General features: G+C 41.0%; 4 protein-coding genes, 1 long non-coding RNA gene and 1 pseudogene across 7 annotated transcripts in view; 2 read left to right on the top strand and 4 right to left on the bottom strand.

Annotated features, from left to right (window-relative positions):
- Positions 1-148: 148 nt before the first annotated feature.
- LOC108966798 lies at positions 149-1,158 on the bottom strand. The gene is made up of 2 exons (XM_018929865.1): positions 710-1,158; positions 149-638 (listed from the first exon to the last, which is right to left on the bottom strand). The coding sequence occupies exons 1-2, from the start codon at positions 825-827 to the stop codon at positions 292-294; spliced, it is 465 nt and encodes a 154-aa protein (XP_018785410.1). The 5' UTR covers positions 828-1,158; the 3' UTR covers positions 149-291.
- A 32-nt stretch (positions 1,159-1,190) lies between these two features.
- On the bottom strand, positions 1,191-3,408 carry LOC108966706 (annotated as a pseudogene).
- Positions 2,983-8,744, bottom strand: LOC108966809 (putative leucine-rich repeat-containing protein DDB_G0290503). Of its 3 annotated transcripts, none has more exons than XM_018929890.1 (5): positions 8,516-8,744; positions 6,410-8,475; positions 3,990-5,626; positions 3,775-3,927; positions 2,983-3,709 (listed from the first exon to the last, which is right to left on the bottom strand). In XM_018929890.1, exons 2-5 carry the CDS (start codon positions 8,433-8,435, stop codon positions 3,464-3,466), a joined length of 4,062 nt encoding a protein of 1,353 aa, XP_018785435.1. In that variant the 5' UTR covers positions 8,436-8,475; positions 8,516-8,744; the 3' UTR covers positions 2,983-3,463. The 3 variants fall into 3 exon arrangements, with proteins under 3 accessions (XP_018785435.1, XP_018785434.1, XP_018785437.1); XM_018929889.1 differs by having other exon boundaries at positions 6,410-8,461; XM_018929892.1 differs by having other exon boundaries at positions 6,431-8,461.
- A 392-nt stretch (positions 8,745-9,136) lies between these two features.
- LOC108966813 (alsin homolog) lies at positions 9,137-17,377 on the top strand. Its single transcript, XM_018929897.1, has 10 exons — positions 9,137-9,319; positions 9,389-10,047; positions 10,111-11,892; positions 11,951-12,408; positions 12,472-12,617; positions 12,682-13,263; positions 15,580-16,071; positions 16,131-16,282; positions 16,367-16,542; positions 16,620-17,377. The coding sequence occupies exons 2-10, from the start codon at positions 9,396-9,398 to the stop codon at positions 16,662-16,664; spliced, it is 4,485 nt and encodes a 1,494-aa protein (XP_018785442.1). The 5' UTR covers positions 9,137-9,319; positions 9,389-9,395; the 3' UTR covers positions 16,665-17,377.
- Positions 17,378-17,451: 74 nt separating this feature from the next.
- LOC108966765 overlaps positions 17,452-21,548 on the top strand; it is a 130,165-nt gene continuing 126,068 nt past the window's right edge. The window contains exon 1 of the long non-coding RNA XR_001993209.1: positions 17,452-17,676. This is a non-coding gene — a long non-coding RNA (uncharacterized LOC108966765). The remainder of the gene's footprint in view (positions 17,677-21,548) is intronic.
- LOC108966751 lies at positions 18,681-21,494 on the bottom strand. Its single transcript, XM_018929787.1, has 2 exons — positions 20,971-21,494; positions 18,681-20,234 (listed from the first exon to the last, which is right to left on the bottom strand). Exons 1-2 carry the CDS (start codon positions 21,416-21,418, stop codon positions 18,715-18,717), a joined length of 1,968 nt encoding a protein of 655 aa, XP_018785332.1. The 5' UTR covers positions 21,419-21,494; the 3' UTR covers positions 18,681-18,714.

Genomic DNA, 21,548 nt, shown 5'->3' with positions numbered 1-21,548 from the left:
AACTGAACGAACAAAATAAAGGTAAAGGCCTTTTTATAAACATTTTTGCTATAAGAAATGCACCTGTGAAGCGTATTACAGTTTCGGTGTAGCCGAAAATAACGGTTTTTCTTGTTTTCTTATTTACACGTATATGCATATACATATGTACATGTTCATGAATTTTATATTTTTTTCAGCTAAATTAAATTAACATAAATTGCATGCGCTTAATAACATTATTCTCCTTATCTTGATTACATTGCTGTTGTTGCTTGCATGTCAATTTACCCGCAGCTGGTATCAGCACATCTACGAAGAGCTATTGGACTCATCGACTGCTTTCATATTATCTCTGGTGGTCTGCTGCACACTAGCCCAATCCTCAGCGGCTACGGTGCCCTTCACTTCCTGCCAGCTCAAGCTGTAGCCCGTTGTATATATCGATTGCGCGCCAATATAAGAATCTATATCAATATTGACAGTTTTTGGTTTCGGCATGCGTTGTGCTTGGCTAAGCTGCCGAGTAGCGGTGCCATCTTCTGTATAGCAGGCACTTGAACGTATCAACTCATTTTCGTCCTCCGGGTTATTACGTATCCAAATCTTACAGCCATGGATAGCATGTTCACAAGTTATGCGATCGCATTGCCAAGTGCCTATGTATTACATATATATGTAAATGTTATAGTTATAAAGTTAATGTTAATGTTAAGCAATAATGGCTTACCATTTTCATGCGAAAGTTGTACATCATCTATGTAGGAAATGCCCGACACATATTTGGCCGCCGTGAGACAGTGTAACGCAGCCAAAATGGAGTAAAGTGTTTGAAAGTGATGCGACATTACAAACTTTGCACTTGATGATCCGTTTGATTCGGAGTTGTTATCGCCAGGGCACGAATAGTAACAAATATACGAGCAGTCGAAAGGCCGCCTTACTCATCAAATTCAGTTGCTAAACTGTTGCTAAAACACAAAGTGATCGTAGGTTATTAGCAAAATGATATGTAATAAGAATAACCGTTTGCACCGAAGCTATAATGCCCTACATATGTAGAAAATCTTACTTTTGAGCGGACAGTGTGTATGGCAGCTATATGTTATAGTGATCCGATTTGGATTATTTCTTTGGACATTGTACCTTTGTCTTGAATAATAATGTATGTAAAATTTTGTTAAGATAACTCGTCAAATAGAAAAGTTTTCTATACAAAGACTTGATTTTTATGACTCAGCTTGTATGGCAGCTATATGCTGTAGTGGTCCGATCATGACCATTTCTTCGGGCATTGTACCTTTGCCTTGAATAATAATCTATGCCAAATTTAGTGAAGATAACTCGTCAAATAAAAAAGTTTTCTACACAAGGATAACATTTTTACGGCTCAGTTTGTACGACAGCTGTATGCTATAGTCGTTCGATCTAAACAATATCTTCGGAAATCATACCAAATTTTTAAAGAATAATCCGTCCCAAATATCGTAAGGATTTCTTGTCTAATAAAAAAGTTTTCCATACAAGACTTGATTTTTACGGCTCAGCTTGTATGACAGCTATGTGCTATAGTGGTCCCATTTCGGACTTTTCTACAAATAAGTAGCTTCTTGTAGAGAAATTAATGTGTACACAATTTCAGGTTAATATGTGTGTAGCTGCCATACAAACTGAGCGAACAAAATAAAGGTAAAGACCTTTTTATATACATTTTTGCTATAAGAAATGCACCTGTGAAGTGCATTTACATATTACAGTTTCGGTGTAGCCGAAAATAACGGTTTTTTTGTTTTCTTATTTACACGTATATGCATATACATACATAAATTTAATATTTTTTTCAGCTAAATTAAATTAACATAAATCGCATGCGCTTAATAACATTATTTTCCTTATCTTGATTACATTGTTGTTGTTGCTTGCATGTCAATTTACCCGCAGCTGGTATCAGCGCATCGACTGCTTTCATATTATCTCTAGTGGTCTGCTGCACACTAGCCCAATCCTCAGCGGCTACGGTGCCCTTTACTTCCTGCCAGCTCAGGCTGTAGCCCGTCGTATATATCGATATACGAATATTGACAGTTTTTGGTAGCGGTGCTATCTTCTGTATAGCAGGCACTTGAACGTATCAGCTCATTTTCGTACTCCGGGTTATTACGTCTCCAAATCTTACAGCCATGTTTACAAGTTATGCGATCGCATTGCCAAGTGCCTTGAATAATAATGTATGTCAAATTTTTTGAAGATAACTCATCAAAGAGAAAAGGTTTCTATACAAGTATAACATTTTTATGGCTCAAACTGAGGCAGCTGTATGCTATAGTCGTTCGATCTAAACAATTTTTTCGGAAGTCATACCAAATTTTTGAAGAGTAATCCGTCCCAAATTTTGTAAAGATATCTTGTCTAATAGAAAAGTTTTCCATAGAAGTACTTGATTTTTATGGCTCAGCTTGTATGACAGCTATGTGCTATAGTGGTCCGATTTCGGCTTTTTCGCCAAATAAGCAGCTTCTTGTAGAGAAATGGATGTGTGCAAAATTTCAGGTTAATATCTCAAAAACTGAGGTCGTGTAGATCATATATATATATAGGTCTGCGTGGTCTCCCTGTGTGTTGCAGAATTAATATAGCTTGTTCAGCGTAAAAAAAAAACGATATAAAAATTATCAGCTAGCTGTTGTTATTGTAACGGTTATCTAGGCCCCGTTAGGGTGGTAAGGTTCAGATAAGTATTTATCGAGGTCATCCAAAGGTAGGCCCAGGAAATTTCGAAATTTCCACGACAGCCGGTGCTACGATACTAAAATTGATTTTACTCGGTCAAGAGCTGTTCTTTCGAAGATCTAACCTCGTTTGGATCGGTAAGTTTCAGATTATCAGCGTGTCGAGCTTTGCTGTTTTGTATGAGCTCTGCGCTTCTCGATTTCTTAGGCGCTTTTTACTCATCACACCTAAAATTATAATTAACTGAATTTACAAAAGTTCAAATGCCGGCAATTATTATTGTAGTCAATATCGTTTATTTGGTCGTTTGGCAATTAATTTGTCAGACATTTTTTTAAATTTTTTTTATTTTGGTTTTTTCAAGAATAACCCGTATACTCGAGAAAAATGTCTTTAGGAAGAAATCTACTTTATATATAAATAAAAAACGGAAACAACAAATAAATATGAAGAATAAGGAACTGAAAGCAGCTACTATTAGATAAGTAATAAAAAATATAGAAATAGTTTAACTTAATTTGGCAATGTTCGTTTGCATTTTATGCACAGCAAGAAGGAAGTATGACAAAAATGACGCTCAACCTGTGCAGAGCCGTTCACAGCTTAAGCTACTAATATTAAAGATACCGTGCACACAATAGACGGGTCTAAGTGACCGGTAAGCTCACGGATTTTTAGCCGATCAGCTCCGTCTACCATTCCACGAAATTATTTCAGCTTGTTTAAAGCTAACACAATAAAATTTCCTGAAAATTTAGTAAGTTTCAGTTGCAGCGCGCAGCTCATCCAACAGCGAGGGTCCATCCAACTTCTGCGCACTCGCAACAGCACGCATATTCCTTGTATGCGCGCTAAGGAAATGCGCCAAGTCCTTGCGCAAGCCATCAACTGACGCGTCCAGTTTGTGTAAATTTGGCACACATTGATTGCTACGTTGTATCAGCTCCAGTATGCTGCTGGTCTTGGGGCGGCGTGTAGCCAGCGCCGATTGTTGAATTAACTATAAACATTTTTGTTTAGATATTTAAACTACATATAACTGAAATAACTATGAAAAGTACATACCTTTTTGTAATCATCAATTAAATTGGCGACCTCATGCGCCGGCTCAACGCTACTTTGCGCCACCGCAGCCGAGTCGCGTGTAATGTGCGCTGCCTTGCCCAAATCGGAAGCCTCGAATTTTTTGCGCTCCATTTCTAGAGCCTGTTCGAGTGCCTGTTAGATGAAAAAATAAAATTATTTTCCAATTTTAACATTTCTATTTCCGCACAGCATACTTTAATTGTGTTTTGGTTATGTTCGCACTTCAAGCGCATCTCCTCCAGCTGCCTTCCGGTCAAGCGTAGTTCGTGCAACTCTTCCATTGTCTTGCACTGCTCGTGCGTCAAATGTGCGGCGCGTTGCTCGGTCGCACGCAGCGTCTTCTTCAGCTTTCTGATATTGCCCAGCAGTGTGTGTATATGCAAGTCGTAGCGCTTCATTTTGCGCCTGTACTCCGCTTCGAGCACTTTGGTGAGTATGCGCATGCGTTCGTTACTGTCCGACTCGCTGCCGCTTGTGTTGACGTTTGCATCGTTGGAGGTGGCGGTTTCATCACAAGCTTGTAACGTCTTCTTAGATAATACTACAAATTCTGGTGGCAAGACGAGGCCATCGCGCTTACTCTTCCTCAGCTGCTGCAGCTCTGTCTCCATTGCCGCCAGGCGCTCAGCATACTCATTCCGTTCGGTTTTAAGTTTGTCCATTTTGGTTTGCAAAGCGCGCAACTGTCGCTGATTACGCGCCATTTCTTCGGCGTAATCTTCATTTAGCTGACGTTCGAGTCGCGCATTTTTGCCCTGCAATTCCTCAATTTGGCGCTGCTGGGCTGCGCTCGCGGCCAATTGCGCGCTAAGTTTGGCTTGCAACATCTCACAGTTCGTTTGTGCATTTTCATGTGGTTCTTCTTCTTTGCTTTTGGCAAGCAAAGCAATGGCTTGGAGTTGTCTCAACTCTTCGTTCTGCTCGGCGAACAGCGCATTTAGCTCCTCCAGTTCGGTGTGTTTTAACTGCAACTCGGCTCGCGCACTTTCCTCCAACTTTTGCGCGACTTGCAGTGCTGTGAGCAGCTCTTCCCAGTCTGCTTGTGATTCAGTTAGCTGCTTCACTTTGCCATTTTGTTGCTCGATCAGCTGCTGAAGCAGGCGCACTCTTTCGTTGCGGCGCGCTTCATCGTGTTTCAACGCTGCCGCCAAACGCTTTTCAAGTTCCTCAACTTTTGCACGCAGGCGCAGCAGTTCCTCTCTTTCGCCTGGCGGTAGCTCTGGTGTGTTGTTAGCTTCACAGGTGTCTTCATTTATTTCAAGCGCTGACAACTTACTTTTCAGTTCGTCAATCAGCTGTGTTTGCTGTTCAAGCGCATTTTCAATTTGAAATTTTGCTTCCAACAAGCTTTGCATTTCGTTCATGAGGCGTTCATTCTCGGTTTGTAGGTGTTGCATGCTTGCTTCGCAGCTCTGCATTTGCACGCCGTGGAGTCGCTCTTGCTCGCCTCGGTCTTTTAAATATCTTTCGTCATTTTCTTGTAATTTCTTTCGTAAATACTCAACCTCTTTGCCGAAAGCTGTCGCTTTTTCAATGTTGTCTTTTATGTTCGTTATGCTCATTAGCACATCGGCTTCTTTCGTATTTACAGTATTTTTTAGTTTTTTGTTTTCATCAATTATTTTTCTGATATTTGAAAGGCTTTGAAAGTCGTGTGAGTTTTCATGTGGACCAGGTTTTTCATTGAATAGAGTTTCGAAAGCTTCCAAAAGCTTTCTTTTCTCCTCAATCAAAAGACTTTGTGAGTTTAAATACGCCATCAGTTGCTGTTGTTGCGCCGTTAATCCACCGACCGGCTGATTGGCTTCAACACGCGATGTGATGGAAGAATCTAAAGGCGTTAAGAAAATATTAGTTATCTTCTAGCAAAAGGATACTTCATGGCTTAGGGGTAATCACAATATTGAAAAAAATATATATATTTTTGAACTGGTGACATCGAAGTCATCTAACTGTAGACCCAGGAAATGTGCTGCTTCGTCAAGGTCGGACCTTAGGGAGTTGAATGGGGTACGTTTGTCATTCAGAGAAGTGGCTAGAGTCATGCGGAGTGCAGTATTCTGACAAGTCTGAGCTTCCTCGTCAGCGTTTTACTGCATCCAAGCGACCATGTTGGTGTGGCATAGTTAAGTACCAACCGACCGATTGCGTAGTAAGTTACCAACAACGTTTCTTTGTCTTTTCCGCATGTGCTGCTGGCTAGCTACTTGAGGATTCTGTTGCGGCTCTGTACTTTGGTGATAATCGCAGTCATATGAGAAGTGAAGGGGCACAGACTGTCAAAAGTCACACCTAAAATTTTAGTTTTGTTGACAGTCTGAACGTCTTGAGGCCATCGATTGCAACATTAAGGTCAAGTCTGTACTCCTTCGTCCATTTGTAAATATGTAAATATAGTCGATGTGTATTTAGTGAGGGGAGTGTTAAGTTAAGAGGTAACCATTTACCTTTGAACAGATGCCATTGATAACAGCATTTCGCAATTATTGCGGTCGTCAGTTGGCACTGAATCAACATAAACTTTAAGCCAAAACTAAACCTTATTTAAGGTAATGTTTTTAGTTTTATAAAAAAAATTGACTGGCAAAAAAAAAATATATATATAAAAAATTACCGTTATCTATTGTTGACGCACCATTACAAATAAGCTCCTCCAAAGCAGCGATTAATATTTGTCGCTCTTTTAAAATTTCACTTTGGTGATTCAATTGTTCCAGCAGCGTGCCGTTTACAGCTGTGATAGTGGCGCAATCTGCATCGCTTGTGTGTTGCAAGTCGGGAGATTTTCTTCTGTCTTCACACTCACTTAAGCCTACGTTAGTAGCTTCCAAAAATCCGCTATCATCACCTTCGTTTTCATTTACGCTTCCTGTATCTTTTTGGTCCACCCTGCAGTCTTCAAAACTATTATTATGCTCGTCTAATCGTTCCTTTAACGCTCTATTTTCCTGTATTATTTGTTTATTTTCGTTACTGAAATGTTCCTGTTCGGCCCCGGTACCGGTACCTTTCTCATACTGCCCCAATTTTGCTTGCAATTGCGTGTTTCGCTCGGTTGCACTCTGCAATTTCGCTTCGAGCTCATTTATTCTCTTGCCCAAATCCGACGTATGTTTAAGGTATCCTTTCAACTTTTCCCTAAGCGCGTCTATTTCGCGTTTGTCACCGTTCGATTGGAATCGCAACTTGCCATTCTCGATTTCGAGTATCTCCAATTGGAAACGCGTTTTTTCACAAAGCGCACACATGCTGGCATATTGCTCATGCAGGGCAATCAACTCGCGCTTGATACTTTTCAAATTCGATTGTTCAGTGCACATTTGTTCAAGCGTAATGTCATGTTGCGTGCGAATTTTAACTAAATTCTGCTGTAACTCAGTTATTTGTTGTGCCTTTTCTTCGTCCGTTTGCTTTAAATTTTTTAGCTCACAGTTTTGTGTTTCTAGTGAAAAGTTGAGTTGATCTATTTGTCGCGTCTGTGCCTCATGCTGCGTTTGCAGGTCTGTCAAAGTATTTAATTCCAACTGAAGCGCATATAAAGACTTTTTAAGTGACGATATCTCAGCGGTTTTCGCATTGATGTCATCATGATAAGACATACTCAAACGATGCACTTCATCCATATTCCATTCGTTTTGCATATTATCATTGAAATTTTGTTGCATCACTTGAATTTCGTGTTCTTTGTGCGCTAACAATTCCTGCTGTGATTTGCTCTGTTCTTTTAGCTGCTCAATCAAAGTTGTCATTTTTAACCTCTCTGCGATTTCTGCATTTAGCGCTTGATCTTTTGTTTTCAGCGTGTCTTCTAGCATTTGCCTTTCCTTTATCAAACGCTTACACTGTGCTGTCATATGTGTATTTTCGACCTCTACACCAGCAAGCGTTTCCTGCAGTTCCAATACTTTGGCATCTTTTTCCGCATTCAGTCTACTCAAGTCCTCAAGCAGTACATGTTTTTGCTTACGTAGTACGCTGATTAGTTTTTCCTGGTCATTAACCAATGCACGTTGTTGTTCCAATTCAAATTTGTTTAACACCTCATCCGTTTCATCATACACATTGGTTAGCTGCTCATCTTCTACTAATTTTTGCATAGCTTTATCTCGTTTCGCTTGCATCTGCTTTTCCAAATCACCGCATTTCTCATACAGACGCACACATTCGCGTTGTAAGCGTTGATTCTCCTGCATATATTTACGTTCTTGCGAATATAGTCGTTCAAGCGCCTGCAAACGCGTATTTTTTTGTGCACGCAACTCCTTTTTATACCATTCTTCTGATTTATTGAGTCGCTCCAGTTCACTGCGTAGCTTTCGAACATCTTGCATGGCAGTGAATAGTGCCTGATCACGCTCCTTTAGCAATATGTGTATGTGCTGGCAATGATTATTTAGATCCAATTCAAATGGACACGATATTTCACTGTTGTTTGAACTGATAGTGTAATTTCCAGAATCATATGCCAAACCAGAATTTTTCGACACACTTAATACAGACGTTGCCGAAACGTCGTCGGAATTGTGACGTTGTTCCGGAGCAGTCTCCATGTTTTCTACTGAAGCCCTTTTCGTCTCACCTAGTATACCACCATATTCCCAATTTAAATTTACGTTACCAATTGGGGCATCACTCATCATGGACTCGACGGACGATTCCGCTCTTCCTAAAATGGAAATTCTAAAGTTACCTCGCATACATTTATGCAGATATGACTTACTTGTCGTGTCTGGTTTATTTATGGGCAGCTGACATCATTTATTGTTTTTTTTTATTGATATTTTATCAAACTATCAAATGAGCGAAGAATTGTATATCTTGATGCTTTCGTTGAGCATCCTCGCAAATTATGCAAACAAATAGTTATTAATTAACACAATTGTAACGCTACAAGGTAACAATAAATATATTTTACTTTTGCTTTTCACCCAGCCAACTTCTGTTTTGCTTTCACGGTTTTCAGCTTTTTTCTTTTGACGTATACATTTTTCTTCATTCCATCAGCTGATAAAAAGCGACATGCGCTTCGGCATATAGCTCTTGACGTTCGGGACAAGCTTTTCGGTTTTATCGGTGCTGGCAATGGAAACATAAAAAACAAGTTAATTATGCCGTATTAAATGAATACATATGTACATATTTAAAAATCTAAAATGTATATGATTAAGGTCGACACTTTTTGTCTCGGGACTGGAGTTTTTATTGAATATTAATTTAAAACGATTAGACAACGTTGTACACAATCAGCTGTTCTTTCATACGTCATCACTGTCAAAGGCTTTGTTTTGAATCGCAGTTAATTGATTTCTCTTTGTATAGTTTTCTTTATTTTCACGCGAAAACAAATCGAGATTGATTATAATATTGTGTATTTGCATATGCTTTAAACTACAAATAAACAAATACAAACATATGGAAAACAATATTGTAAATAAAATATGTTAAATGTGCCCTAAAGTAAGAATATAACTAAAAAAAATAAATAAGATAAAAAATAAGAGTCTCGAAATTCTCCAATCTCAAGGTGAGTATATATCACATTAGCATATCATATCTGTATTTAAATTGCGTAATTATGTTTGACTTTCTGCAGTTTAACAATGGCAGAGGAAAATACGGAGGATGCATTTATCATCTATCGGGAGGGTGTGGCACAACAATTGCAATGGGCCACGGTGCCACCTTTGGAACGTCAACCTGCCACACGTCTCTGCGCTGTAGATCTGTACGAGTTACTATTAATACTCACCGCTGATGGCTCACTTTACATTGCTAAGAAATCGACACATTCCTCCAATACACTGCATTTAGAATTGCACCGCACATGCATAGTGGATATAGCCTATTGTCGACAGCTGTGCCAACTGTTTGTTGTAACGGCGAATGGTGAAGTGCTGATGCAAGCTATAAAGCAAACAGGCAACACAAGTTTATGCAAAAATGCTTGGCAATTGCTATCATTTGATCCACTTGAGCTTTCCGAGGAGGGTATTTTTATTGAACGCGTTTGTTGTGCGTCGCGTGGCGTAGTCTTTGTCACACGCGCCGGCGAATTGTATGTAATGGGCAGTTGCGGTGATGTATTTCACGCAGAAGTGCAGCCCAAGCATATACGCCTAATTGAAGAAAGTAAATATTTGCTGGATCTCGTAGCTGGTGATGAGTTTTTTGTGTTACTACTACAACGCGCTTACCCCACAGAAGGCGATCCGTTAAAACTCTCTAGCAATGGACAGGAAACTAATATTGCTTGTAAGTAAATGCAATGTTTTATAAATTTGGCTAAACTCACCATTATGTATATCACAAACTTAGCAACATCAAATCATACGCCTTCAGCTGCACGTGTTCGCACCTATGGTAACCAGCTAGATATTGAAAATTCTGTTGGCGATGAAAATGCAGATAAAAAAGCCGAATTAAACTCGAACTCATCCGTGCGCTCTTATAGTAGCACCAAATCAAGCCAAACACAACAAGATGACATTGACTATAATCTGAAAGAAATACTTAAACAAGGCTACTCGCTGCTGCACACACAAGTTTGCACATTTGGTGCTGCGAATGGCGGCTTACTTGGCACGGGCGATCACGTTAAACGCAATACAGTAAATTATCTGCAAAAGCTGGAAGCGCTGGGCGTATGCAGTGTGGCTGCTGGTAGAGAACACAGCGTAGCACGCACGCTAGATGGCAGATTATTTCACTGGGGGCTCAACACGCAGCTACAACTGAATAACCAAAAAGAACTAACGGATATAAGTTCACCTACCGAACTGAAATTGGACAAAGTGGAACTGGAAGTTACTCAGCGCAATATACTCAATGCCTGCTGTGGCGATTTCCAAACCGTGCTATTGAATGCGCGTGGGGAAGTACACATAAAAGAACAGCAGCTGCTTACGAGCTTTGAGCAACATTTGCTCACTTTGAACATGCGTGACGCCACCAATCGCAAAACCATACCTTTGTTGCTCGCCTCAGCGACATACACTTTGCAAAATCGTCGTAAATTCCAACGTCAATTCCACGCCTACTATACGGGGCTGCAACAGCAACTGAAAATGCTGTTGGTGTACCGCCATGGCATACAAATGATTGAGCTTTTCCAGCAGAAGAGCGCAGCTTTCGTGCTGTTGCAGCTGCAACACATATGCCAGTTTTATCACAAACTCTTGTACCTGATCGCATGTACGTTGAAATCCTTTGAGGAATTTTACCGTTCCGACTTTACAAATCCGACAGAATTGGTTTTTGTGCAGCATTACCGTGAGTGTATCGAACTTTTTACGCAGTACACAAAAGCTTATTGCGACCTTTACTCGGTCGATGCTTTCGCAGAGGCCTCCAAACTCTATAGCCAATTGTCGAGTGTGCCGTTATTGCCCGGACAGCGCGAGCATAACATCGACTTGCTGCGCATCTGTCAGCAGCCCTTTCAAGTTTTCCCTCATTATGTGCAATTTCTCGAACAACTCATAAAAACGCGTCCCGAATTCACCGAGCATCTCTTCGCTTGGGACGCATACGCGCGACAACAGCGCATTGACTTGGAGCTGGCGGAGAACACCTTAGAGTTTTGGCAGCGCAATGAGCGCAACACAAAAATTCGACATTTTCGCCGCAAGCAACGACGCGTCATACTTACCTCCACAACGGTGCCGCTGAAATTAGCGCACACCACCATGAGCATGTCCAGCAACACGTTTATCCTATTCTCCGATTGCTTCTGTCAGGTTAGTGGCCAGTTGCACACATATCCGCTGGTGACGCTGTGGGTGAAGATGGAAAATGACACCGCCTTACGCATTACAACGCCGGAGCGCACATTCACGCTGCTGGCGCGTACGAATCACGATAAGAAACTTTGGTACGATCAAATCGAATCGGCTGTGAAGCTCGCTACTGGCCGGCCGACGGACGTCAAGTTGTCGAGTGTGCGCACTACGGCTCACCTGTTTAGTCGCAATCACGCCAAATATGCCGGTGTGCAGGCTTATGGTCGCTGGCGTAATGGCGTGCTGCATGGCAGCTGCTACCTCGAGTATCCAGACGGACGCGTTTACTTCGGACAAATTCGGAATGGCGAAATAGAAGGTAAAGCTTTGGCTTGTTGGCTAATTGCGGCGTATTCATCAAACTATACATTTTCTAGGTTATGGCAAAATGGTAATACCGTCGGTGGGTTTGTACGAAGGTCAATTTAAGGCTGACAAATTCCACGGTCATGGAACCTATGAGCTGAAAGATAATGAGGTTTACGAGGGTCACTTTCGGGATGGTCTATTTCATGGGCATGGCATGCAGCGTAGCAACAATTGCACCTATGTCGGCGAATTTCAGGCAAATGCAAAATCCGGTTATGGTATCCTGGACGACATGTTGACGGGTGACAAGTATATGGGCATGTTTGCGGATAATAAGCGTGTCGGTGCTGGCATTTGCATTACGATGAACGGCGACTACTTCGAGGGTCTCTTTGCGAATGATGAACTAGCTGGTCCGGGCATAGCGGTGCTAGAAAAGGACTACTACTATGAGGGCGAACTGTCTTTGCAGGGCCCAATTGGCAAGGGTGCTTATTACATGCCAACCGGTGCAGCGAACACAGAGGTCAGTAAAAAGTTAAAGTCGTACCTTTTATACTGTATTTTATTACAAAAACAATTCATACAGGATTCGGACCTAAACGAGAGCGATGATTTTACGAGTCGCCAAAAGATAGGCAATGTTTTGAGGGGCCAGTTAGGTGGTACATGGCAAGAAGTGCGCATTATCTCTGGCAGCATGTCTATGAACAAGCAATTTCCAAAATATCCAAGGTATTAATAACTCAAATTCTCCACCAAAATTGCCAAACAAAATTGAATTTCTATATATTTTCAGTTCTATCGGTGCTTTAGTCGTCGATAACAGTCGCAAATGGCGTTCACTCTTTGAAAATTTCGAAGAAGAAGTGCTCGGTGGTGCTGCCGTTAACAGCGCGCAGAAATCTGACGCTACCGTGAGTGCGACAAAAGCACTCTGGAATCGTATTGCTGTTTACATGTATTCGCTGCGTGAGCGTGAACGCACATTAGAGCAGCAAGACAGCGCTTATCAGTCGACGCGCAGCTACTTTGCCAAAAACATATCACTCGGCTTCTCCAACAGCTTCGATAAACTGAGTCTAAAGTCCACAAATAGTTTGCTCACAACGGCTAAAACGAGCATACTGGATTTAAGTAGCAGTCTGACGGACTCACGACGTTCTCACTCACAGGAAATGCTTTACGACGGCGATGTAAACGATTTCGATAACGTGTGGGGCACACAAAGCTTCACACACTACAACAGTGAAGACAATAACTCCATAAGCGGTTTGCTCAATGCGCAGATAAACCATTGGCTGGGCGATGCCAACGCGCCGAGTTTGCGCTCTTCATGCGACAGCATACTGAACATTGGCGAAAGTTTTAATAATAATAGGTAACACTTTTTTTCAGAAAAACAAGAAAAAACAAGTAAGGAGGGGCCGAGTTCGGGTGTCACCGAACATTTTATACTGTCGCGTGATAAAGTGATAATCGAGATTTCATTATCCGTCATTTACATATTCTTTTATTTTGCTGTAAAATTAATTAGATTAGATCAATTTGTGTACTTTGAGTATTGAATTGTTTTTTCATTTATTTTAACTGTACTGATTTACCGATATTTTCGCGGAAAAATTAGGTTAGGTTTGGTTAGGCACTGAGTTGTTCGTGTTCGATATTAGGGACCATGAAAAGTTATAGTCCGATCACGACAATTTTTCCACAAGGGATACCTCACCTCAAATACCGTATTTATGTTAAGTTTTATTCCGTTATCATCATTGGTTCCTAATGTATATATTATACAGAGAAGGCATCAGATGGAATTCAAAATAGCGTTATATTGGAAGAAGGCGTGGTTGTGAACCAATTTCACCCATATTTCGCACATGTCATCAGTGTTCAGAAAATATTATATACCGAATTTCATTGAAATCGGTCGAGTAGTTCCTGAGATATGGTTTTTGGTCCATAAGTGGGCGACGCCACGCCTATTTTCAATTTAAAAAAAAACCTGGGTGCAGCTTCCTTCTGCCATTTCTTCCGTAAAACTTAGTGTTTCTGGCGTTTTTTGTTAGTCGGTTAACGCACTTTTAGTGATTTTCAAAATAACCTTTGTATGGGAGGTGGACGTGGTTATTATCCGATTACACGATTTCTTTCATTTTTGAACTGTATATAGAAATGCCTGAAGGAAACGACTCTGTGGAGTTTGGTTGACATAGCTACAGTAGTTTCCGAGATATGTACAAAAAACTTAGCAGGGGGCGGGGCCACCCGCACTTCTCCAAAAAAATAAGCCTAATGCGATCCTTTGTGCCAAATTTCACTTTAATATCTTTATTTATGGCTTAGTTATGACACTTTATAGGTTTTCGGTTTTCGCCATTTTGAGGGCGTGGCAATTTGCCGATTTTGCCCATCTTCGAACTTAACTTTCTTATGGAGCCAAGAAATACGTGTACCAAGTTTCATCATGATATCTCAATTTTTACGCAACTTACAGCTTGCACGGACGGACGGACAGACAGACAGACATCCGGATTTCAACTCTACTCGTCACCCTGATCACTTTGGTATATATAACCCTATATCTGACTTTTAGTTTTAGGACTTGCAAACAACCGTTATGTGAACAAAACTATAATACTCTCCTTAGCAACTTTGTTGCGAGAGTATAAAAATGTTAACTTCCCTTGACAAATGCAAAAGATTCTATACAAAAGCTTGACTTTGGGCGTTCAGTTTGTATGACAACTGGAAGAGCCTGTGAATGGAATGGCCTCACAATGGAGGGTGTCAGCTTAGTCCTCCTTGTCCGATCTTAGAATCATAAGGTTCGCTCTAAAAGTAGAGGTCAACAAACTCCCTCCCAGACGTAATACCCGGGATGCAAACTCGGATATCTTCCGGGATACGCTAAGTAGGAATGTGAGCGGAAAGGGCCAGACTGATAAAAATGTTACGGGTCCATAACTGAAGAGCAGGCTATCTGCGCTAAATCAGTCCGTTATAGACGCATACTATTGCAGCTGCCACTGCCACTTTACAGGCGCCACTGTCCCTGGTAGTTCAGTAGACTCTCACATCTTAGGAAAAAGTACGAAGGCGATACTTATGGGGGTCTGGGAGGATTATGAAAGCAACTTAACCGCATGTAACATGGAGATTAGGTCTGCAAAACAGACAAGTTTTAGGAGATTCTGTGAAAATGTCACCGCCACATCAGAAGTAATTAGGCTGCACAAGACATTGGCCAGAGGAAAGACTGACACCGAATTATCGATCAAAAGAAGCGACGGCACGTATATGACCAGCGCGGAAGAAAGGGCTACGGCACTTCTGCATGTGCATTTCTCGAAAACAGTTCGGGAAGCCATCCGTGCCAAGTTTCATGAAGATATCTCATCAACTAAGAAAGTTTACCATACAAGTACCCGATTTCGATCGTTCAGTTTATATGGTAGCTATATGCTATAGTGGTCCGCTCTGTACAATTTCTTCGTATATTATAGAGTTGCCTTGGACAACAATCCATACTAAGTTTCATGAAAATATCTCTTCAACTAAAAAACGTTCCATACGTGGACTAGATTTCCATAGTTCAGTTTCCTACTGGGTGTTACGAAAACTTCGTGGCAAACTTAATATATCCTCTTCAGCATAATTATAAAATATTATTTAGTAAAGTTGTTTCGCTTTCCAACAGCTTCACCTCACAAACTGATCTGGAAATCGTGCCCAGCTTCGGCATCACTACGCTCACCGAACAAGATGTGGCCGCCATCAAAGATTACCTACAACAAGCGTTCAAAGATCGCTATCATCCGCTGTATCTATTGAATCAGCGCATATCTAACTGCTTTTACAACTCTTATGGCTGCTGGAAAATGAAGCCGACACCCATACTGGCAAAGCAAGCGATGTTGGAATGGGAATCGATCTCGAAACGTGTTTACAGATTTGTGCAGAAAATGTTTCCGGCGCTGCCCGATGACTATTGCGTAATCGAAAGCACGCGCGAAGTAGTTTCGCACATCACCTTGCTGTATCCCATCGTGCTAAGTGAGGGCATTTACTCGACGCTGTTCGTGCTTTACGCCAACAAGTGCAGTGTGAAGGACGAAATGTACAGACAGAATCTTATTTATACGGACAAGCTGAAAGACGAGGAACTAGCCGCTTGTCTAGGCCTCGATAGGTATTCTAGTTGCTTTACACACTAACCTTTACGATTATAACTGATTTTCATAACTGCAGCTCATTTTTACCGATCGTGCGTCATGCCTGCTACGCCGACGCCATACAAACGTTGAAACAACTCAAAGAAAAATATAGTCCTAAAGCGATGTTAACTGTGATAGAGCGTTGCATACAACAAATAACCGACGCACACAAAGCAATTGCTAGCGGTTAGTTACTATAAGCGTCTAATCTAACTGTTGTCACAGTATAACGGCTTATTTATATATACTAACGCTTTTCATTACTTTTAGTGAACTCTGTGATATTAGCCGCCGACGGCATGATGCCGCTCACACTCTTTCTGGTGCTGCGCGCCGCCGTACCGCATCTCGGTGCTGAGCTAGCGCTGCTAGATGACTTGACTGGTGGCAGCAATTTTCAATTTGAAATGAACGGCATTGCCGGCTATTGCTACACGACTCTCAAGGTTGTAATTCACCATTATTAATATTTATTTACTTTTCGCAGCATTTAGTTTATATATTTTGTGTATTTTTTTCTCAGGCTGCCTATGAGCATATCACCGCCGTGCCTCTAAATAAGTCGTAATGCGCCTCACACACCTAACGTGATTCTCACGCATGCACGCCAGTTGTGCAGAAAGTTCACCAAATCATATTTTACTAGCAACTACATTAAGCTTTGTGGTTGAATTTTGAAAATTGTAGCACCTAAGCATAAATTAAACAAAAATGTCGACGTTAAAAAGTGTAAAGAGTAAGCGGTCTGTTCAAACAGTGCTAATGTCTTAAGTATAGGAAGTAAGCGGTCTGTTCAAACTGAGCTATTGTGTTAAGAGTAGTGTTGCAAAAATTTCTTATATATGACAAGTGCAAATTCAGAATTACTTATGCTCGAAGGTTGAGTGCAAAAAAATTAGCAAATTTGTGGAGCCTGCTCGAAATTCTGTAATTATTGTTTGACTATTATTATATATTTTTTTCAAGGTCATATGTTTATTAATCCAAGTATTTATTCATAAGTTGTCTGTAAAAAGTTTGCCGCATCATTTTAAAGTTGGTATTGTTTTTAAACAGCTAACCTTTAAAATTTTCAACCAAGAAATCTTCCCTAAACTATATATTGTTACCGTAAAAGCAAATAGAGTAGACTAATAATTGTGAAAGTTGCATAATTAATGTTAAATACACACTAACATTCCACTGATGAAAGGTAGACACCGAAAATATGGGTTATGTCCGCACGAAGTAGAGGCATAAGAGGATGTATTAGTAATAAATGAGATCTGTTACCAAAAACTCTTTGCATAACGAATAAATTCTTTGAACCGTAGTGATAAATTATGGTACATGACTTCCTTTTTATGTAGATACTTCCCAGGACAGCCGGTTCTACCGTTCCCACGACAGTCGGATCAAGTAACCACAACAGGCCTTGAATTTTGTCCAGCCAAGGACTTTCAGCTCGGCACCATTCTTCGAATATACTTCAGTAGTGTATTCTACCGCACCAACAACAACTCGTTCTATCTTACCGACAATAACCCGAATTCCAACCGGCCGAGGGCTGTTATTTCGGCGTTCTAAAACTGCTTGAATCGGTAAGTTTTAAGTTAAATAAGTCATTATTGCAGCAGAGTTGCTCTGCATCCGCCTCAGCAGTACTGATATTTAATCCAACGCGGGTCATGAAAACATGTTTCTGCTGCGTTTGCGCTAAAAGGATCCATTCAAACTCCAAAACAATTAGTTTATATCCGGACAAAGACTGTTATTTCGGCGAATGTGAGTCTGTAAGTTTAAATTTAACTTAGTCATCATTGAAGCTGCATCTGATCCGTGCTGGAATTGAGTTCAACCCAYCTGACCCTGCTACGTTTACGCTGAAAGTCTACATCCAATCTGGAACTCAGCTGCGCTCAGATCTTAAGACACATAGAAAGGGATCACACGGCATTTGATTATTAAAATTAAGCTCTCAGGCCCAACGAGCTTACTTAGGCAACAGACTGCCAGTCTAATTAATTGGCCGGGATGATTAAAACATGCCGATGCTAAGGCAGCTGAACTCAACGGAAGTAAAATGCATAACCAAGTTTACTAAACCTGTGGCGAACTCCGGCACATTGCAGATATGTGGCCAACAAAGGACTTATAAAGTTCCAAGAAGCTGAACTAAGCAACAGATTAACAGTCTAATCTAGTGGCCGAGATGGTTTAAACATATTTCTGCTAAAGTATCTTGGCTCAAATGGAGTAAAATACCTAATTAAGGTCCGCAAACTGTCTCGATCGCTCTATATAAAGAGCTGAGCTGTGGAGAGTCGAAAGCGTGGTGCGCTTACTGAAACCTGGGAAACTCGCTAGCCTAGTCTTATCGCTCGATAACTCTCCTTACCCCAGTAGTGAATACATCTTAGGCCTTGCTACTCCGATCCTCATTGATCACCTGAGTCTAGCATACATGGCTTCTAAAATGCGTTCCATATACATTTATATATATATATTTTTTTTTTTTTTWWWAAAAWWWWTTTTTTTTTTTTATAATATATTAACATTTAATTTTTTTTAATAATATTTTTTAGTTAGCTTCGTAGATTTAATAGACCTTTATAATTTATGGCAAATTTCTGAACATATCACTTAACAACCTTTTTAATTAAGATATCCGAGCTCGTGCTCGATACAGAATCAACTTCGTTGCTATCTTTAACGTCTTGCGCGGTTTGATTTTTGAAGAAGCCATCTGGGAACTTGCTGAACAGAATCTTATCCAAATGCTGTGGGAAATGGCGCGCATGGTATTTATATGTCACGTACTTGTTCGGCAAACGAATGCTGGCAGTCTCCCGATACACGAACATCACATTGTCGTTGTGTTTGATCAAGCGCTGCGACTCGGCATACAGCAAACCGAAGAGCAGGTGCTTGTACAACGAACAGTAGTAATTTTCAACCGTTATACCGTTATAGTAAAGAAATCTAACGTTGTGATGCATTGAAATGAAAGTCTCGGCGGATTTCATGCGTGTTATGAAAATGATCAGTGCTCTGGGACGGAAATGTGAGATCTTAGCTGCCATACGACCGGTTAACGAACACACAAATATCACGGGTGCGTGCATCTCATACGAGGCGCAGGCGACCGAACGCGCCAGCGTATCGCTGCCGGTAAGTGAACGATCACAATATGGCTGCTTACTGAGCGCCTCTTCGATCAGCAATTCCGAAATTGAATCTTGCAAGTAAAAGAAGTAGAAAGCGCTGTTTGACTGAACACAAGGTAAAATGTATTTATCGGGATAGTGGAATATATGATGATAGTGCGCTGGATCGACGATCAGTCGTTTGTTGACGATCAAAGTGGGTGCCAAGACGATGACTTTCTGCAGCTGATAAGCGCGTTTGATGAACGCCTCACCGGCCGGACAAAGATGCAGTATATCCTTCTCTGGATGCTTGTCAGACGGACTCAGCTCAATGATGAAGCCATCGTAGTTTTCGGCCATCCAATCCATGTCGTTGTCGCAACCCTTGACCTCGTTAAGCACAATACGCGCATATATACGCATTTTATCACAACCCAACGTCTTTAGTGCATATTGTAGATTTTCGAAATACTCTTCCGTGCCACCAATATACGAAACAATGATATTTATGCCCACCTCCTTGCAGAAGGTGATATCCTCCAATTCCTCCATGGACACAAGGAATTTTGTGCAGCGTGAAGGGAACAAGACCGGCATGCGTGAGCTCAATTTGCCACCCACCTCCACGGTGCAACGCAGGTGCGTGTCCTTCCTACGCACAGCGACTTGTATGTCGCTACCGATGCAAATGTAATCGAAAACATTCACATCGTTGAATAGAAAGGCGGCGTTTACGTAAACGCAGCTCTTGCTGCAATGCGTCGAATATTCACGCATGCTGGTCAATGTGAGCTCGTCGCCTTTGTTTAGCACGACTTCGGCGTCTGGTGGATCCATTAGACCGGTGTATTGCAGGCGTGGACTGAGTTTGGCGAATATAGTGGATGATATTGGAAAGCCGATCTCTTTGGAGAGTTTAAGTTCATTTTCGCGTACACGCAGTATCAAAGCCTGATTTTCGACGACAGTACCGTAAAAGAGGTCCACGGCAAAGCAGCTAATGCCGGCATCTGAATCAATGAGGGAAGACATGTAAATTATACAAGTATATACATATGTATATAGGAATATACGGACAGTCTAAACATGGACATGGCTAAATCGATCTATTGTCTCATCTAAGGATACTATTCCATGGATCAGTTGGACTGAGTACAAAGTTGTTGCCAAAAGTGATTCTGTGTTAGACTTCAAGGCTGAGAAGGAAACACTTCAAACTCAAATCTAAAAATTAATGGTTGTAGTTATTGGTCACACTGATCCATGGAATAGTATCCCATTAACAATTTAAGTCCCCTTCCGATGAATAAAGACCAAACTCCAAAAGTCCCTCATTATTATTGTCCTGCTATATGGTGCGGAGCCATGAACAATGACATCATCTGATGTGTCGGCCTTAGGAGGGTTTGAGAGACAAGTTTTGCGGAAGATTTGTGGTCTTTTGCGACCTGTACGAGATATACGGCGACATTTAAGTAGTTCAGGGAATCAAGAGATAGCGGCTGTAATGGATAGGTCCGTATGAAAAAACACTCTAGCTATGAAGGTTTTCAATTCAGTAGCCGCTTGGAGAGATCAGTTGAAGAAGGGCCTGGCTGCACTTGGTATCTCGGAAAAAGAAGAAGAAACAAGTGTGGTAATAACATCAGAGGATACTATGGACCACGAGTAGCTGTGCAAGCCTCAAATTTTAATCTATCTATATAAGTTAACGTTATATTTATAACCCTATTTATGTCCACTTACGCAAATAGTTAATTATTGTGTCGTCACAATCACTGCATGTCAGTTCAATGCATTTTTTCTTGTCCCCAATGGCACCCTCTTGCGCTTCACTTAATATTTGAAAGCCTTTAAAGTAACCTTGCCACACATCACTTGCCTGCTCCTCGGTAGCTTCCGACTTAGCTGCTGTTACCTCCTCCTCTTCCATTATGTGTTCCAATTCCGCCGATTCGGAACCATCCAAGCTGTCGGATATGGACTTCTCCGTGCTGTAGCTGCGCACGCGTTCAATCCAATCCAGATCCATTTCGTCGACATACTTATCGGTGCCGAGCACATTGGTGAAAATGCTTTGATGTTGTAGGCGCGCCTGCATTTCACGCACATAGTTCAACTTCTCCATATCGGCGGACAGTAGCGTACAGCGCACTTTCTCGCAGATGTTCTTAAAAAGTTCTTCATCATCCATAATGTGCTAAACTTATTGTGTGTTGGTCTGCTAATATTTTTGCGTTGCTTGTACGTTAAATATTATACTAAATTTCAAATCCAGAAAATCAAAATGACATTTCATTTTCATAAATTTTTTTTTTTATTTT

This window comes from Bactrocera latifrons, unplaced genomic scaffold, assembly GCF_001853355.1.
Source record: "Bactrocera latifrons isolate USDA-ARS-PBARC rearing strain unplaced genomic scaffold, ASM185335v1 scaffold_17, whole genome shotgun sequence".
NCBI lineage: Eukaryota > Metazoa > Arthropoda > Insecta > Diptera > Tephritidae > Bactrocera > Bactrocera latifrons.
This window is presented reverse-complemented; position numbering and strand designations above follow the sequence as displayed.

Coding starts and splice junctions, on each gene's coding strand:
- LOC108966798 (XM_018929865.1), bottom strand. CDS start 827: ATGTCGCATCACTTTCAAACACTTTACTCCATTTTGGCTGCGTTACAC. Junction 639..709: donor ACAACTTTCGCATGAAAATG/GTAAGCCATTAT, acceptor TGTAATACATAG/GCACTTGGCAATGCGATCGC.
- LOC108966751 (XM_018929787.1), bottom strand. CDS start 21,418: ATGGATGATGAAGAACTTTTTAAGAACATCTGCGAGAAAGTGCGCTGT. Junction 20,235..20,970: donor CACAATAATTAACTATTTGC/GTAAGTGGACAT, acceptor TCATTGATTCAG/ATGCCGGCATTAGCTGCTTT.
- LOC108966809 (XM_018929890.1), bottom strand. CDS start 8,435: ATGATGAGTGATGCCCCAATTGGTAACGTAAATTTAAATTGGGAATAT. Junction 5,627..6,409: donor TGCGTCAACAATAGATAACG/GTAATTTTTTAT, acceptor TAACGCCTTTAG/ATTCTTCCATCACATCGCGT. Junction 3,928..3,989: donor ATAACCAAAACACAATTAAA/GTATGCTGTGCG, acceptor TTCATCTAACAG/GCACTCGAACAGGCTCTAGA.
- LOC108966813 (XM_018929897.1), top strand. CDS start 9,396: ATGGCAGAGGAAAATACGGAGGATGCATTTATCATCTATCGGGAGGGT. Junction 10,048..10,110: donor ACAGGAAACTAATATTGCTT/GTAAGTAAATGC, acceptor TCACAAACTTAG/CAACATCAAATCATACGCCT. Junction 16,283..16,366: donor ACACAAAGCAATTGCTAGCG/GTTAGTTACTAT, acceptor CATTACTTTTAG/TGAACTCTGTGATATTAGCC.